The sequence below is a fragment of the Phocoena phocoena genome, chromosome 3, assembly GCF_963924675.1.
Source record: "Phocoena phocoena chromosome 3, mPhoPho1.1, whole genome shotgun sequence".
Classification (NCBI taxonomy): Eukaryota; Metazoa; Chordata; class Mammalia; order Artiodactyla; family Phocoenidae; genus Phocoena; species Phocoena phocoena.
The window spans coordinates 95,881,661-95,901,229 of NC_089221.1; the positions used below are offsets into that span (position 1 = coordinate 95,881,661).

The following is a 19,569-nucleotide window of genomic DNA, read 5'->3' on the forward strand; positions in this document are numbered from 1 at the left end:
TATCAAGAGCTTACTTAAAAGGTCATTTCAGCTGGACTAGGTTCCTGGGGCTCAGATACCATTCTGATGGCTGAGTAGGTGTTACCTTTCCTCCAAAGATAATCATTTACATTTGTGGCTGGAATGTTGAGGAATGGATTTGGGCTGGGTTCCTTGATGTACCCAGGGTTTTCTTAAGCGTTGGAGGAGACTTCTGGAAAAAATAGGCCCAGACTTTGGCTCTACTTCATAGAGTGTTAAAGATATAAATCATGCCTAGTAGGGAGAAGGCGGGTGCAGACTGAGGCCACATTGCTGGATACTGCCATGGGGCCCTTGGGAAGGAACCCATCAAAAAGGAGGGGCTCCAGGGACTTTCCTGGCGGTCCAGTGGATAAGACTTCGCCTTTCAATGCAGGGGGTGCGGCTTCAATCCCTGGTTGGGGAGGTAAGATCCCACATACCTCGCGGCCAAAAATCCAAAACATAAAACAGAAACAATATTGTAAGGAATTCAATAAAGACTTTAAAAGTGGTCCATATCAAAAAACAACAACAACAAACTTAAAAAAAAAAACACAAAAAGGAGGTGCTCCAAATGGGACAAAGTTCACACCTAGCTCTAAAGACAGAGGGGAGGGTGGTCACCAACCTCACTCCAACCTGTGTTCTGATAGACTTTGGTAAAACAACTAGGCACACATGAATTGAAAAAGCTCCATCAATTAAGAGCTGAAGCACTCATGGCCCAATCAATTCTTGTGTTGAAATTCCACTTGAGGAGTAAAACTGTCTTCAGGCTATGTACCTCCCCAGATATGCTCACCCCACTGCATCCCAGGCTTCAGCCCGTTGCTTGACTTTTCCAGTAAAGTGAGCCCTGGAAATGCTGAATTATTCCCGTGGTCTTAAATCTCCTGTCACTTGCTGCCAGCCTTGGTGGGGCAGGGATTGGGGAGGAGACATCTGAGGTGGGTGTTGGCAGGGATTGAGCTGGGGGCTCTTTTTAACAGCCCCAGACTCAGTTCCTACTCTGCCCGACTCATGGAAGCTCTAGATTTTCCAGTGGCTGCCTAGAGGTTCCAGGTGACATACCCCAGGAGTTCAGGGGAGGTGTGAGCCATAGGACAAATTTGGACCAAAAAAAGACAGCAGATTGGAAAGAGTTTACAGACAAAAATTCCCCCCCTATTGCTATCTCTTTGCTGTTGCAAGATACAGCAACTTGAAATAGTCTCTCTGAGAAATAAGCTGGGTTTTGAAGCTGTAACAATTTGGATAACATGCCACCTTTTATTTGCTTTCCTCCTCCCTTCATTCCTCCTTTCCTTCCCTTTGCCCTCACTCCTACTTCCCTACAATTACAGCCCCCAATGAAACACCAGCATGCAACTCAGGTTGTTTTCTAGAGAACCCAGGCTAACACAGAATATAAACAAAGGTGAATTTGGCAGAAGTTTGCAATAAAGGCAAGGGTATGGAAGAAATTTCAGCGCACTGAGCATGTTTAGTAGCCCTAATAGATCAGGGGCAATAGATCTGGGCTCTGGATCTATCATAAAGATGGGTTGACAAGTTGGGGGGTAGGAGTAAAGTGTGGTTATGGAATTATGCCTCCAGGAGGTACATTTCCTGCCCTCCAGCAGGTGGCAACAGGAAGACAACTACGATGACTTGTAGCTTTGGATAGGTATACTCCAGAGACTACAGAAATATTTGGGGTAATAGTCTCATTTAGGGGTAGAAATTATTCACTGCATCAAGCCTTTATAGGAAAAAGTAGTAATAAGGAGTGATCACCCCGGGGCTTCCCTGGTGGTGCAGTGGTTGAAAATCCATCTGCCAATGCAGGGGACACGGGTTCGAGCCCAGGTCCGGGAAGATCCCACATGCTGCGGAGCAACGAAGACTGTGCACCACAACTACTGAGCCTGTGCTCTAGAGCCTGTGAGCCACAGCTACTGAGCCCGCGTGCCGCAACTACTGAGGCCTGCGCGCCTAGAGCCCGTGCTCCACAATGAAAGAAGCCACCGCAATGAGAAGCCCGCGCACCACAACGAAGAGTAGCCCCGGGTCGCCGCAACTAGAGAAAGTCAGTGCGCAGCAACGAAGACTGCAACACAGCCAAAAATAAATAAATAAATAAATAAATTTATGTATTAAAAAAGTGATCACCCCGTTAGTGAAAATGAAGAGAAATATAGTGAGAGGCCCTCTGTGTCCACTGGACACAGTTTTGCTAAAATCTTGGAAGTCTGTGCTTATAAAGATAAGGGAAGGTAGAGTGATTCTTGCACATACACATCAGGCTGTTTAATTCTCACCACAGCCCAGGGGAGCAGACATTATTCTCACCTCCATTTTGCAGATCAGTAAGAGAAAACTTGGTGAAGTAGAGTGCTTTGTTCCAGGTTACACAGATTCAGGGCTCAAACCACCCTGAGGTTCTTCGGCTCAAAATCCCAACTATAGTTTTGAAGGGAACTGAAGAGGAGGTAAACTTCACCTCCTCCTCCTAGAGATTCAAAATAGTTTTACCTGGTTAGTGGCTCTACTTCAGGCAATGAATCAAGACAAAAGGGAAATGACTCAAAAGCTGAGCGAACTGGGACTCTATTAATGTGCCAGGTAAGGTAATCTGTGTTTGTATCGGACACCTATAATTTATGTAGATCCACACACATTTTTTTCAGATGCTGCACAAATTGGGAAATGTGTGTTGTCGAACCATATGTATTTGTATGTGTTCAATACACTGTATAATTGACTCAATTATCCATGTGGGGATTATTCACTTTTAATTTGCAATCTGGCTTCTTTCAGTTAGGATGTTTCAGGGCTGCTCTAGGAATGCCAACTAATGTAAATAATAATTTAAGTAAAACATAATTGGGTATGAAAATTAAATCCAATCTTTTCTCAGCTCCTGAAGATTCTACAGCTGAAATGTAACTAATTCATCCACTATCTTTTCATTCTCCAATGCCATTTTACTACCAAGGATTTTGTTGCTTTCCATAGATTATTGCAATAGCTCCCTATCTGGCTTTCCTGCTTACCTCTTTCCCATCCAATAATCATTCTGTTTACAGTAATCTTCAACAAACAAACAAACACAGTTCTCACAAAAATTTCTTTGCTTGAAAACATTTAATGGCTCCCCATTTCTCACCAGACTAAATGTACATGCCACACCTATCATTCAAGGCTTCTTCATGCCACCTGTTCCAGGAAGTTTTTCTGATCCAACCTCGGATGCCTTATCACTGTTCCCAGCTCTGAATCCCCTTAATGCACTACATGTTTTTCTCTAAGTGAGACAAAGGTATTCCTGAACCCGCGTTGTCTCTCTATTCTCCTGAGATGTCCTTAATCGCAGTTTCTGCGGCGATTCATCTCTTTTACTCCGCAGTACCTAGCTCAGTGCCCGACCACAAAGAAAGGCACAACGAACATTTGCCCATTTACCTGCTGGCAAACCTCAAGAGCAGGAATTTTGGTCTTTTGTATCCCGAGTGTCTAGCACGGTGCCTGGCACACAGTAGGTGCTCAAAGAACACTACTTAACGAATAAGAGTACAAAGAGCCCAGGCTCCGCGTGGGGGCACTGCAGAGCTCCAGGATGTAGATACAGGAAGGGCTGGTGGCGCAGGGCACAGGGAGGAGCTGGCCCTGGGCTCCTTCGGGGAGCGCGTTCCACCGCCTGCCCATTTGCAGCGCAGGCCAGACACCGCGGACAATGCTTAAACTTTTTCTTCCAAAAAAAAGTATGTGTATGTGTACGTACGCGTAAATGTATATGTTTATACACACACACACTACCTACATAATACATAAAAATAGCCACACCATATCCAGGTATGCGTATATATATAAAATAGGCAAATATGTACATATAAATAAATTAATATATGTACAGCCTTAACTCGGAACGGCGGGAGTGGCGGGGAGGACGACGGGGACGCCCCTTCGCCCCTCCAGAATCGCAGGACCGGAGCGGCGCGGCCGCTGCGTGGCTTGAGCCTTCCGGCTTGCCGTCCGCCGCTGCCGCCGCCATTGGTTGGACTCCAGGCAGCTGATCCTGGCGGCGGGGCCAGGGAGCTTCGGGGATGGCGGCGTCCGCGGCGCTGATTCTGCGGGAGAGCCCCAGGTAGCCCCAGCTGAGCACGGGGGCAGCGCGGACAGGGCAGGCGTAAGGATGCTGCTGCTGTCTGTCGCCGAGGCGCGGGTGGGGGGCCGGGGCGGAGGGGCAGGTGCGGGGCCGCGGGTGTCCGGAGGGGCGGGCGCGGGGCTGGCGGAGTCGCAGTGCGGGCCCCGCGGGATTGCGCGAGACTGCGGGTGCCTCCACCTGCATGGTAGTTCACCTGCGTGGACTTACAGTGGGCCTGGGCAGCTGAGGTCAGTACGACAGTGTGTGGTCAGTGTCACCGTTACCCGAGGCTGTATCGCAGGTACCCAAGCCAGCCTGGAGTAACACTGAAATCACGTGGAAAGGTATATTCCGTTTCCGTTTTCAGTTCTCTTTCAGACCTCCTGATTATGAGAAAGTCTCCCATTGGTCCCGGATGGTCTTTAATACTTAACACGCGTTAATATACCTTTTCAATCAAGATAGACTAGGCCTCAGGCCAGGAGTTTTGGCTTGTAACAGTATCTAGCCAGAATTTAGTAACATTGCTTTTGTTTTCACTTGATTTCTTTTGAGTTCATTTGTTTATTTAGTTCATTTCTATTTATGGTAGGTAAGTAAGGTCGGCTGTTTATGGTGGTAGATAGTTATGTTTTAAAATAAAATTATTTAAGTAAAAGTGACTCCATTTAATGAAAAATAATAGTGCAGGTGGTGTGTGGATGCAGAAAAGTGCGGAAGTATACAGGCAAATAATTGAGGCTGGAGAATAACTTTGTGTCTAGATTGGACAGGAGTCTTTTTGAAGAAGAGAGTTGTCATTTTGAAGTTTTTCCTTTTTTGATTACTTGAGTTCTGACAGCCAGTTCCTTTTCTCACACCAATGTCCTGGGTAACACATCACATCAGTAAACCATATTCAACGTGGTGCAGTAGAATTGTTCTTACCACATAATTTAAGTTGATTATTACAATTGAAACAGGGTTTTTAAAACAGCTGTGTACTTAGTGACCCCAAATGATATTGTATGTAGTTTTTTTGTTTTTTTTTTATTCCATTACCTGCCATGCAGCAGTCTTTTCTTTCTATTTTTGGTGTAATTGCCAATTCCCTCCTCCCACTCTTCTCAAAGTTCTGTTTTAAGTGGATACATAAACTTTCACTCCTAAATTAATACCATTCCCCACAGAGTGCAGGCTTCTCCTAGTCGTTTGCCTTGCCCAGAAGAAAGAGAAAATTTGCCAGGTAGACCTTTTCAACAGATATACTTTTGGGGGTATCTTTTGGAAACATCCTGCCTTTGCTGGCCATCATCTGGTTTTCTTTATTTTACTAAGACTTACCTTGTAGCAAGCAGAGTTGTCGAAATGAAAACTTACAGACAGCTGTACTTACAGTAACTACAGTACCACTTGGGGAAAACTCATTTTAAAACTTTGTTTTATGAATTTATTTAGCATGAAAAAAGCAGTGTCGCTGATAAATGAAATAGATATAGGAAGATTTCCACGATTGCTCACCCGAATTCTTCAAAAACTTCACCTGAAGGTTTGTATGTTTGCGCTTCTATAGATTATAATATATTCTTGTGATTCTACAGCAACTCTAGGTTTCTACTTGAAGTACCTTTTGCGAGGTATTGTTCTCCAGCAGGTCCTCAGGAACACCGGGTCTCTAGAAAATTTGATAATATCCCACGGTCAAAAGTTTGGGAACTTCTGTCTTCATTCAAATTAATTTTTTTAAATCATGGAACTTTTCAGAGTATATTTTATGGTAGTGTTAATAGTAAATATTTAAGCATGAATGTTGTGTGCAAAATTTTCCAGATGTGTTTGACCAGGGAACTGTTTTATCATGGTATTTATTTTGGGACCAAGGCTCTGTGGAACACGCTTTGGGACAATTCTGATATCATGATTTCATTCTTTGTCTTAAAAATAACTCTGTAGTGTTGCTATCAACCAGTATGTAATTTTTCATTTAATCTTTCTCTTCCACTTTTATTTTAAGAGTGTGGTTATCTTGGATATATTGATGCCTAGTAATTCATTACTTGGTTAACTTGCTAACATTACTTAGTTAACTTCTTTACCAGGTTAATAAAATTTAATTCCATTCAACATGTGTTTAAGGAGTGCCCATTAACTGCTCTGCCTGGTGCAAAGTATCACCATTAAATGAGAACCCAGACTCTTACCTCTTCTTTTTCCTGGCCAGAGACCAGTCCCAAAGCCCTGCCCTTTCTCCCTCTGAAGTATCTGTCAAATCCAAGTTCTCTTCGTAATCTGAGTTCAGAGCCTTATTATTTCTCCCTTGGACTACAACAGTTACCTTGAAACTGGTACCGCTGTCTATAGTCTTCTACCTTCTTATCACTTCTTCATGGTGCTGTTCCATTTATATTTCCAAATATTTTTTTCCTAAAAAAAAAAAAGTTGATCATATCTTTACAGTGTTCAAAGCCATCAATGACTTTCCATTGCTCATGGGGAAAAGTTCATATTCCTTAACATTGTATTATAATAACGTTACAATATAGGTACAGTCTGTGTTTTCCCCACTTTGCAAGTGTTTCAGCTACCCTGGATGCTCTTTTACTGGAACATACTGTGAACTTTTTCGACTTGGTGTCTGTGTAATATACTCTTTCCCTTATCTGAAATATCTTCCCTTCTTTAGTGAATAAACTATTCATCTTTTAAGGATTTGACAGTCCTACTCTCAGCAGCTCATCCTCTCTTCTTTGCTTCTAAAACACTTGGTTTGTCCTCACCTCACTTTAGTACTACATCATAAGTATTTGTTTCATGATTACAGGGTCTCTCTCTGACCTTGAATACTTTAAGTATCATGTCTTACTCATCTTTATATTTCCCACACTTGATACATTGATAGTTATGCAGTTGGCACTCAATAGCTATTCTTAGAGTTCATTCTTTTCCTTGCCATGGGACACACAAAATGAATATAGGTTCTCTGAATTCCTGCCTATAAGGAATTTGTGATGTAGAAGGAGAAACAGGAGGAACAACCACAATAACAATAGCAGCTACATTCTGTGGTGTTTGCTATTCACAGTTCCATTACCTGCTCTGTGACCGGTGCTGTTCTAATGGCTTTGTGGTATTAACTCATCTGATCCTCACAGCACCCTTAGGAAGTAAGAACTGTTGTCATCCTTATTTTATCCATGAAGAAACTGAGATAGAGACCAGTTAAGTAATTTGCCCAAGGTCACACAGCTAGCTAGTAAGGCAGTCTGGCTCCAGAATCCATCCCTCTGACCCATTACAGTAAAGCTCAGGAAAGAGTGTGAAACAGTATATAAATCAGTCCCAAAGTGAATGACGCAGGCAGTTGATACAGAGTTTCGATTGTCTGAGTTGGTGGCTGCCTTTTTTATTTTATTGTATTTTTCAGTTGAAGTATAGTTGATTTACAGTGTTGTGGGTGGCTGCCTTCTTAAACACATACAAAGTGATATGGGACACAAAACACTTATATACATCTTTTGTTCTTCATACTGAGGGAGGATGGAACATCTGCAGGAAACTCGTGACCCTCTGGAGTTGAGAAAACATTAATATCTATCTTAGAGTAACTGAATGGCCAAAGCATTCCACAGAGGTGTTTGAATGCTGTGCCTTCAGAGGTGGGGCGTGGAGGTGAGAAGGAGTGGTTGTTGAGAGCTGAAGCAGCTGAGGACAGAAACATCTGTATTTGATTACTTGCCTGCAGAAAGTCAGGAGAGCAAGTCAGGAAAGGGGCAACCCATGCCCACTCCCCCAACCCGCCCGGACAGTTTTAGGGAATGTTCTTCCAGAGGGACTCCAGTTGTGATAAGGGCTCTTACCAAAGAGTTGGCAGCGACATCTCAGATCTGCCAGCTTTCTTTTATGTACTCTTGGTCTGTCAGGTTGGCCTTTGCCTTGGGACAAGCAGAGTCCTGAGAGCGGTGAAACCGCATGCAGGTAAGTTGGTGAAGAGGTTTAGGGATTTGGTTGCTGTTCTTAATGTTATCAGCTTGACACTTTGATTTTACCAAGTTTGATCTTGGTAAAATGGGATTGTGGGCAGAGGGTATCTGTTTTTGTCCAGACTGCTTCCTTGAAATCTCTAGTAGAAATGAACATGGGGAAAATAAGCTTAGGTATAGAATATGGGCACGCCTAAGTGTGGGTCTGAGCATCTATTGCTGAGCAGTCGTGGCATATAGGAATACTTGGGAATTTTGGGTGGTTTGTTACCAATGTGTGGAGGGTGCTGGTGGCCTTTAATGCCCAGGAACTTTGTTTTTTTTAACTTTTTATATTATATTGGAGTATAGTTGATTGACAACATTGTGTTAGTTTCATATGTACAGCAGAGTGATTCAGTTATACGTATATACAGATCTATTGTTTTTCAAATTCTTTTCCCATTTAGGTTGTTACATAATATTGAGCAGAGTTCCCTGTGCTGTACAGTAGGCCCTTGTTCGTTATCTATTTTAAGTATAGGAGTGTGTACGTGTCAATCCCAACCTCCCTAACTATCCCTTCCCCCCTGGTAACCATAAGTTTGTTTTCTAAGTCTGTGAGTCTGTTTCTGTTTTGTAAATAAGTTCATTTACATCTTTTTTTTAGATTCCGCATATAAGCGATATCATTTGATACTTGTCTTTCTCTGTCTGACTTACTTCACTCAGTTTGACAATCTCTAGGTCCATCCATGTTGCTGCAAATGGCATTATTTCATTCTTTTTAATGGCTGAGTAATATTCCATTGTATATGTGTACCTTTAAATGTCTTGCAGTGAGTAGGACAGTCCTGTACAAAGAATTGTCTCATCCTGCATGCTAATAGAGTCTGCCTTGGGAAACACTGAAGGAGATCAGAGTAACTTCCTTATCTGTGAACTTAAAAATAAACATTTGTGGCCTCTACGTTTTTAAAATAGCTGTCACAACTCATGCAATTAAAAAAAACCCCTCATATACCTTGCTCCAGAGACTCTTAGGCCCTCCCACAAAGCCTATTGATGTTACTGTGTTATATGTCTAGTTCTGCAAGATGAGGTGTCTGGATTTCTGGCCATGGCCGACTAGCAACAGCAAACTGGGGGGTGAAGGCGCTCCTGTGATGGGGCATGTAGGCAGTTGCAAGAATTAACTGCTGAGTATAGATTGAAATGGAAGAATTATGAAAATCAGACACAAGAAATACAAAAGCAAAGAAATCTGAGGGTTTTTTCTGAAGTGAAAAATCATCAGTGTATCTTAGCAGTTCTTTAGGAAACTAACTGCAGCATGGAACTTGGATGCTCATAATTATGATCTGACTTACTGCAAGAATCTAGTGTAATCCAATATACTTCGTTTACAGAAGTCTAGAATCGGTGCTGTACACTTCAGAAAGATTGCTTTTAAAAGTTTAAAATAAAAGTTCTTTTATTTGATAGATTGACTTGCGGGCACCACCGTATTTCCTCAGTATGACAGATAGAGAAGTCTCATTATATTAATGTAAAGGACAGTCACAGATGTAAACCCCAGCATACAGAAGTGCCTGAGGAGTTTGTTGTGTATGGAGGGTGTTGCTGGCATTTAATGCCCTGGGACTTTAAATGTCCTAACGATGTGCAGCACGGTCCTGTTCAAAGAAGAACTGGCCTCACCTATGTGGACAGAAAAAGAAAAGAGTAGCTTATCTCTGAAAATGCATTTATTTTGTACTTAATATAAGCTGGAGGGCTTCTTACAACTTAGTTTATTAGGTTAAAATGATATATACATACATTTTAAATTATGGCACATGCAGACTACTAGGACCATGTGTTCTTCCACTGTGGTGTTGGTGTGTGTGTATGCCTGTGTATGTGAGTCAGAGCTTGGATCCTGGACCACAGGCCTCTCTTGTCTCTAAAGCCGTGCTCTGAGTTTTTAAAACCTAATTGCCTTCATAATTATTTAGATAGTATACTGTCTTCATAGAATAGAAGATCCGTATAACTTTCTGAGGAATGTGACCTGATTTCAACTATATGCGGAATTAAGATGAGTTCACTCATCGTGCATGTTAAGAAAATAAATTCTTCAAAAAAAGAAAAAGTTAGAAGAATGGATTTTTTGTTCTTTTTTTGTGCCTTTAAAGTTCAAAATAGAGTACTTAAGTGTTTCAGTTACATTTTAAATTTCACAAATAGTTTATGAGGAAGTTTTTGTTTTAAGACATTTAAACAACGTGGACGAACTGAAATGCCCCCCTTGGCTAACTCTTGCCCCTTCCTCCATCTTGATTCTCTCCTGTGTGAGTTATCTATTGCTGAATTGCAAATTTCCCCCAAATTTAGCAGATTAAACCAACAGTAAACATTTATTGTCTCTCACCCTTACTGTAAGTCAGGAATTTAGCAGTGGCTTGGCTGGGTGGTCCTGGCTTGGGGTTCTCTTGAAACTGCTCTCAGATGTTGGTTGGGGTAGCTGGTACCTGAAGTTTTGATTGGGGTAGAGGATTTCCTTCTAACATGGCTAGACGGTGGCACCAGTTAGTTCCTTGTCACGTGGGCCTTTGCTCCTGACATGGAAGTTGTCTTCTTCCAGAATGAGTGGTCCAAGAGAGGGAGGTGCTGTCCTTTTCATGACCTAGGCTTGGATATCACATACCTTCACTTTTACTATATTCTACTGGTTAGAAGTAAGTCAGTAAGTCTGGCTCATATTCAGGGGAGACGAAATTAGGCTCCATCTTTTGAACAGAGGAGTGTTAAAAGAATTTGCAGATATGATAAAACCACCACAACTCCCTAGAAGTAGTCTTTGTTGTCGATTTGGTTTTCATCTTTCCAGGTCTTTTTTTCAAGTATTAATAAATACAGATGTGCAAACATGTGCATGCATATATAAATAGAAATTTTTGGTTTTTATATAAATGCATTCATAAGTGGCATTATACTGTTTACCTTTTTCACTTATCACTTGTATCAAATATCTTTCCATGTCAAGCCATACAGCAGTTATTCTTTTTAAATACTGTTTTTCCTTTCTGCCTGTGTATATATGTTTATGGCATATGCTTTTTAAATATATAGAAAAAATTAACATCCATTTTCCATTTAAAATTTAAGTTTTGGGCTTCCCTGGTGGCGCAGTGGTTGAGGGTCCGCCGGCCGACGCAGGGGACACGGGTTCGTGCCCCAGTCCGGGAAGATCCCACATGCCGCGGAGCGGCTGGGCCTGTGAGCCATGGCTGCTGAGCCTGCGCGTCTGGAGCCTGTTCTCCGCAACGGGAGAGGCCACAACAGTGAGAGGCCCGCGTACAGCAAAAAAAAAAAAAAAAAAAGTTAAGTTTCTTGGACACTTGCTCTCTAATTTTATAAACGTGGGCCTTAAATTTCTCCCACTGAGAGGGTAAAAACGAATATATCTCCTTTACTTTCTCTTCAACACCCAGATATGTGTGGGTTACTTTTGGTACCTAGGAAGAAGTTAACCTGCTTCTGTATGGAAGCAAATAGAGTGACTTACATTTGATATTGATCTACCCAGTGTCGTTGCCGGAGCAAGATATTGACTATGGATTTGGAACTTTGTTTCATGGCTGTATTTTATTCTCCATTTGTTGTTCTGCTCACATATTTTAAGCACCACCTTATTTTAAGGGTGCACGTTTCATGTACCAGTGGATGGGGGGGCGATACATGTTCCCTTGTCCCCCTTCACTCCAAACCACTTTATTAATATGATGCCCTTGAAGATCTTGAGAGTGTCCCTTTTCTTGCTCTTTTTAAAAATGTCTCGGGACTTCCCTGGCGGTCCAGTGGTTAAGAATCTGCCTTCCAATGCAGGGGAAGTGGGTTCGATCCCTGGTCGGGGAACTAAGATCCCACATGCCTCGTGGCCAAAAAACCAAAACATAAAGCAGAAGCAGTATTGTAACAAATTCAATAAAGACTTTAAAAATGGTCCACATCAAAAAAAAAAAAACTTTAAAAAATGTCTCATTTTCTTGTACATATTGAGGACACTGAAGTTTATTTTTCTACGTGCTCAATCACTATTTTTATTTTGTCAGAATATCTCATTTGGTGTATATTTAAAAGAGTCAGATTGACAAACTTGGAAGTTAAATTGTACATATCCATTGAATTTAATGCAACATGCGGTTCATTGATTGTACATGAGTAATACTGTTATTCTCTTCCTCGTATTGATAAAGTCTGGTGCTGTAGGTCATTATTTCAAGAAGGTGTATGGTAGTCACAGAAATTCTGGAACTTTAAAGTCAAAACATTGCTCTTGAGGTAAGTGATTGGCATTTTGGCCAAATTGGGTTCATGCTTTTCTCAGTCATAAAACGGGTAGTAGATACTGGGAGTTCTGGTGACTAGCCTCCCCAAACCAAAAATACGCCAGCTTAGAGTTCTAACGCTGCTTCCCTTGAGCAATTGTAAAGTTGTACCTCATCCTAAGCTGTTAAGGCATGGACTTCTGAAACTTCTCCATGTAGCTGTTGGGGAGAGGCAGCAACAGGGAAAATTGTTTTTGGTATGTGTGGATAAAGTATTTTTATTTGAAAGCATTTCTAATAGTGTATATTTTTCATACTTGAAAAACCAGTCTTTAGATCAAGGAGATTATTTTGGAAGTGAAAGAAAGGAGACTAGCCAGAACTTATACTCAGATGGCTAACTTCTTTCTTTCATATATTGCTTATAAAAGTAATGTGTGTAATGTGTAAGTTTTAGAAAATATTAAAATTATCAAAAAGACTTAATTTCTTGCTTTATATATGCTCTTATAATAATCCATACTTTTGCAGAACTCATTAAAAAGGGAAGTTATTGGAACAATTATTTGTTTTTAATTTGTCTTTCTAACTAGAGGATAGTACTCCTGAGGACATAAACTATCTATGTAGCACATAATAAGTACTCAGTAAATATATGTGTGTGTGTGTGTGTGTGTGTGTGTGTATATAATATATATTTTAATATTATATATATATATTTTTTGTACTTCTGCAGTATCAGTTGTGATTTCTCCTCTTTCATTTCTTATTTTGTTTATTTGGGTCTTCTCTCTTTTCTTCTTAGTGAGCCTGGCCAGAGGTTTGTCAATTTTGTTTACCCTTTCAAAGAACCAGCTCTTGGTTTTATTGATTTTTTTTCTATTGTTTTTTTCATCTCTATTATATTTATCTCCTCTCTGACCTTTATTAGCTCCTTCTTCTGAATTTAGGTTTTGTTTGTTTTTCTTTTTCTAATTCTTTTAGGTGGTGGGTTAGATTGTTTGAGATTTTTTTTGTTTCTTAAAGCCTGTATCACTGTAAATTTCCCTTTAAGAATTGCTTTTGCTGCATCCCATAACCCATTGACTTTTAATAAAATAATCCTAAGGGTTAAACTAGTTGCCACCTCTCTATCTGATGGGAATCCTGGTGCTAGGTAATGGAGGATGTAGATAAAGGTTCCCAAGGTTAACGGTGGTTATCTGTTTAATGCTTTCAGGGTAGGCTCCCTCTTATTAAATGCCTGCAGGGGCTTAGGGCTAGGTAAGGTCATATACTGGCAGAGGTTTTGGGGTGAGTTGAGGGGAGGAAAGAGCTACCAAAGGAAAGGAGCCCCCAGGTATTTTCTGTCTTAAAATGCTGTTCTCTTAAATGGAGATTTTGCTTTGGGCTCTTAGAAGAGTTTCTGGGGCCCATTATAATTAGATAGTATTATTACAGAGAAGGTGTTCTCCCCCAACAATGTTTTTTTAATTTTCTTTATCAATTTTTATTTTATACTGGAATATAGTTGATTATAATGTTGTGAGTAAAGATGGAGATTACTATTAATTATTGTTAACATTTTGGGGTTTTACCTTGTAGTATTGTTTTTTCTAAATGTCCATTTTTAAGAAAAAATTTTTTTATACAGCAGGTTCTTTTTAGTTATCCATTTTATACATATTAGTGTATATGTTAAATGTCCATCGTTTATGTTATTTACCATTATTTTCCACCTCCTATACATCATAGAATTGAAAATACTGGGTTTTTTTAATGAAATTTATTTGGCAAGAGCCAGGTAATGAACTGTACTATGATTTTAAGATATTGAAATTTAGAGACCCATCAGTTTCTTTCTAGGATGGATTTACTTTCTTTCTTTCAAGTTCTCATTGTCATATGAATAAATGAATCTTCTGTTGAGTATCTGAGTTTTGAATACCTGAGTGTATGCTAATAGATTGCTTTCTGTGTTGTAGGCTGAGAATAGTTTCAGTGAAGAAGAGGAAGAAAAACTTCAAGCTGCATTTTCTCTGGAGAGACAAGATCTTCACCTAGTTCTTGAAACAATATCTTTTATTTTAGAACAGGTATTTTTATTGCCCCACATTTCCTAACCGTGGTTTGTTTACTACATGTTTGCATTGCTGTGATATCTATAACATTTTATCTTATTTTTCTCAAGTATACAGATGGAAGCTGTGAATATGTTTTATCAAAAAATTTTGATGTAGTAAAAAAATTTTGAATGTGTGATTTTTTCCCATGGTATTGCGTTCTACTAAAACAGTCTTAGTGTTGAGCAGCGTGAGTAAAGTATTTGACAATATGAGTCAAGACTTCGTTGACTTGAGACAGTTAGAAAGGATTCAGATTTATTGTTACTTGGTATAATAATTTGGAAAAAAAATTTGGAAAAATGAACACATTTTATTTAAGAAATTTAATAAATGATTTTGGAGTATCTATTTGACTAGGTTGATAAAACATTTAGAAAAGAAATATTTGTCAAAGGACCTTTTGTCATACTATTTCTTCCTACTGAGCTGTTCTTCTGCATCCCTTCTTTACATCTAAATTCAGTTCATTGTTCAAGTTCATTGTTCTGTTAAAATCACATCTCCTCCCACTGCAGCCTTGACCCCTTATACTTGCAGTCCTCCCCTTATTTGGATTCCTTTTATGCTTGGCTCATCATGGTAGAGCACATTGTTAGTCTTTTCATTATTTCATGTATGTCAGTTGTGTCTCCTTCACTAAGTCTTGAATTTGTATGGGGCCAGGATCACATTTTCTGTGCATCTTATGTAAATGTAGCACATTGCTGGGCTAAAAATAATTTTTTTTTAACATCTTTATTGGAGTGTAATCGCTTTACAATGTTGGGTTAGTTTCTGCTGTATAACAAAGTGAATCAGCTATATGTATACATACATCCTCATATCCCCTCCCTCTTGCATGTCCCTCCCACCCTCCCTATCCCACCCCTCTAGGTGGTCACAAAGCACTGAGCTGATCTCCCTGTGCTATGCAGCTGCTCCCCACTAGCTATTTTACACTTGGTAGTGTATATATGTCAATGTTACTCTCTCACTTCGTCCCAGCTTACCCTTCCCCCTCCCCGTGTCCTCAAGTCCATTCTCTATGTCTGCATCTTTATTCCTGTCCTACCCCTAGGTTCATCAGAACCTTTTTTTTTTTTTTTTAAGATTCCATATATATGGGTTAGCATACAGTATTTGTTTTTCTCTTTCTGACTTACTTCACTCTGTAGGACAGACTCTAGGTCCATCCACCTCACTACAAATGACTCAATTTTGTTTCTTTTTATGGCTGAGTAATATTCTATTGTATATATGTGCCACATCTTCTTTATCCATTCATTGGTCAGTGGACACTTAGGTTGCTTCCATGTCCTGGCTGTTGTAAATAGCGTTGCAATGAACATTGTGGTACATGACTCCTTTCAAATTATGGTTTTCTCAGGGTATATGCCCAGTAGTGGGATTGCTGGGTCATACGGTAGTTCTATTTTTAGTTTTTTAAGGAACCTCCATACTGTTCTCCATAGTGGCTATAAAAATAGATTCTTAATACATTCCTGTTGTTTGATTAAGTAGAATACTTGTGAAGTAAAAGTTTATTTCACAATAAACAATACTGTAGCTTTCTGGGCATTCTAGTGAATAGATACCGTTAGGACGACAAGCTGCTAGGCACCTACTACGTGCAGCCTTATACAGGTTACAGATCATAAAGATGATTATGGTTCTTATCCTTGGTGAACCTTCAGTAGAAGAAAAGGATAACTGAATAGGGCAGAGCAGCCTGGGGTTTATGAGGAAGTTTTTTCAGAATAATGTAAAAAACAACAGGTATCACCGTAAAAAAGTTTTCAGTTTTTTGTTATATATTACCTAGGAAGTTGGTAGATGAATGTGGTTTTGAGAAAGTATTTCTTGGAAAAATTTTGATAGTTGGGAAACAAAACCACTATGTACTTATTTGAAATAATGAAGTGAAATAAGGAAATGAACTTTTAATTAGGGTACCATTTACATAGCCAAAGCAAAGAAGTTTTGCTGTTAAGTGGATTTAGTATTACTTAAACCACAGGCAAAAATGAAGCAGTTTAGCTTGAATAATTTAGGCCATTTAATTCTGAATCTTCCAGCCCTTGGTTGAGTATATTATTATTTGTAAAATAATAAAAAAATTTCTGCAGCAGAAATATGAAAATTTTAAAATTTAAATCATTTAAAATAATGTATTTGATTACAGTTCAAGGTCTCTGTATGAACTGTAAGGATATATATAATTTTTTTTTCCTCTTTAATAGGCAGTCTATTACAATGTGAAGCCAGCAGCTTTGCAGCAGCAGTTAGAGAACATTCATCTTAGACAAGACAAAGCAGAAGCATTTGTCAGTGCTTGGTCTTCTATGGGTCAAGAAACAATAGAAAAATTCAGGCAGAGGATCCTTGCACCGCACAAGGTATAGTATATACTACTCAAAAGATATTTTTAATGTGTATGTATGGCATAAATTATTATATCTGAAAAGTTCTGCTCTCCTATTTTCTGGAAATATTTGTGATTGGTGTTATTTTGCATTTTCACCAGCATTATATGAGCATTCCAGTAGTTCCAAATCCTTGTCAGCTCTTGGTATTGTCAGTTGTCTGTATTAAAGCTATTCTTTTAGGTTTTGTAATCATATCTTGTGTTTTGAATTTACATTTCCCTAATAACAGATTATGATGATTATCTTTTTATGTAGTTATTTGCCATCCATATATCTCCTTTTGTGAAGTGTCTGTTCAGACCTTTTGTCTAACTGTATTTCCACACTGTGACAGATAATTATAGTAATATAAATATAAAGGACAATTACAAGTGTAAATCCCAGCATACAGAAATGCATGGGTTTTGTTTTTGTTCTTGTGTTTTTAGTTGTTACAATTTGTAGAAGGTATTTGTTTTCTTTCTGTTGAGTTTTCTGAATCTTTTGAGTCCTTTGTCAGATATATGATTTGCAGATATTTTCTCTTAGTCTGTAGCTTTCCTTTTTAGTGTCTAACAGTGTCTTTTGCAAAGTAAAACCTTTAAAATCTGATCAAGTTTGATTTATCATTTTTTTCTTTTATTGATACTGCCTTTGGTTTTGTATCTAAGAATTTGTAGCTTAATGCAATGTCACAAACTTTTGTTTTCTTCTAAGTGTTTTATAGTTTGTGTTTTACATTTAAGTCTAACATCCAGTTTGGGTTAATTTTATATAAGCCATGAGGTACAGGTCCAAGTTCTTTTTTTTTTTCTGATATGGATGTTCATTTGTTTCAGCATAATTATTGATAACATCCTTTTGTTATTGAATTGCCTTAGCCCCTTTGTCAAAAATCGTTTGACATACTTGTGTATCTCTTTCTAGATTCTCTTTTTGGTTTCATTTATCTATTTGTCTATCTTTATGCCAATATCATGCTGCTTTAATTACTGTAGCTTTGTAGTAAGTCTTAAAATCAAATATTGTTAATCTGCTGACTTTGTTCTTTTTAATAATTGTTTTGGCTATTCTAGTTTCTTTACCTTTCAATACAAATTTGAAAACCAGGTTTTTTAATATCTGCAAAAACTCCTTTAATTTATAGGTCACTTTGTAGATAAATGACTTCTTAACAATATTGAGTATATCTCCATTTATTTAGGTCTTGTTTGATTTCTTATATCAGTGTTTTTCATTTTTCAGCATATTTTGTTAGATTTGAACACTCTTAACCTAAGTGTCTTTTTTGTAGCTGTTGTAAATGGTACTGGTTTTAAAATTTTGGTTTCTAGTTGTTTACTGCTAGTATATAGAAATACAATTGATTTTTATATATTGATATTGTATTCAAGACCTTGGTAAACTCACAAATTAGTTATAGCAGTTTTTTTTGGTGGTTTTCCTTGTGATTTTCTTGTAGAAAGTCAGATTGTTCATGAATATAGAGATAGTTTTATTTCTTCCTTTTCAGTTTGCTCAGCTTTTGTTTTTCCTGCCTTACTGTACTGACTAGGACTTCTAATATGATGTTGAATAAGATTGGTAAGTTTGAACATCGTGCTTTGTTCCCAGTTTTAGAGAGGAAGCATTCAGTCTCTCATCATTAAGTAAGATGCTGGGGACTTCCCTGGTAGTCCAGTGGTTAAGACTCCTCGCTTCCATGGCAGGGGCACAGGTTCAATCCCTGGTCAGGGAAGTAAGATCCTGCATGCTGGGCGGTACGGCAAAAAAAATTAAAAAGAGAGTAGGATGGTGGTTACCAGGGACTGGGGCTGGGGTAGGGAAATGGAGGCAATGTTGTTCAAAGAATACAAATTTCCAGTTATAAGATGAATAAATTCTGGGGATCTAATGTGTAAAGTAGAAACAAAAAGATGCTAGGTATGGGTTTTTAGAATATGCCCCTGTATTGTTTTCATTTCTCTCTTTTTTTTTTAAACTCTACATTCTAAGAGCTCTCAAGAGTCCTCCACATCACAGCCTCATTTTTCATTTTAATTTCTGCTTTTTCCTGTATCCTGTTCAGATTTTAAGTTTTCCATTTTTTATCCCTAAAATTTTTTTAATCATCGCCATTTAAAAAAAAAATCTCCACTTCTCTTTGAATATTTGCCTATTTTTTATATTTATATAATTTTCTTCTGTTTTTTTTTCTTGCATTTATATAAGTACAGTATACTTGTATAGTTAAAAATATTTCTTTTTTCACCTCTAATAGTAAGTCATTTTTTATTGTTTTCTGGCTGATAGTATGTTGCTTTTTTAAAAGTAATATTTCTGGGGCTTCCCTGGTAGCGCAGTGGTTAAGAGTCTGCCTGCCAATGCAGGGGACCCGGGTTCAAGCCCTGGTCTGGGAAGATCCCACATGCCGCAGAGCAGCTAGGCCCGTGTACCACAACTACTGAGCCTGTGAGCCACAACTACTGAGCCTACATGCCACAACTACTGAAGCCTGTGTGCCTAGAGTCCATGCTCCACAACAAGAGAAGCCACTGCAATGAGAAGCCCGTGCACCACAACGAAGAGTAGTCCCCACTCGCCACAACTAGAGAAAGCCCGCGTGTCGTGGTGAGGACCCAATGCAGCCAAAAATAAAATAAATAAAAAAAATTTTTTTAAAAAGTAATATTTCTTCCTTATGTTGTATTACATTAACTT

The 19,569-nt window shown here is 38.9% G+C and overlaps 1 protein-coding gene across 1 annotated transcript in view; it reads left to right on the top strand.

Moving 5' to 3' along the window:
- Positions 1-4,070: 4,070 nt before the first annotated feature.
- COMMD10 (COMM domain containing 10) overlaps positions 4,071-19,569 on the top strand; it is a 159,159-nt gene continuing 143,660 nt past the window's right edge. The window contains exons 1-4 of the mRNA XM_065874398.1: positions 4,071-4,129; positions 5,567-5,657; positions 14,345-14,455; positions 16,705-16,860. Coding sequence (XP_065730470.1) covers positions 4,089-4,129; positions 5,567-5,657; positions 14,345-14,455; positions 16,705-16,860 — 399 coding nt within the window. The 5' untranslated portion in view covers positions 4,071-4,088. The remainder of the gene's footprint in view (positions 4,130-5,566; positions 5,658-14,344; positions 14,456-16,704; positions 16,861-19,569) is intronic.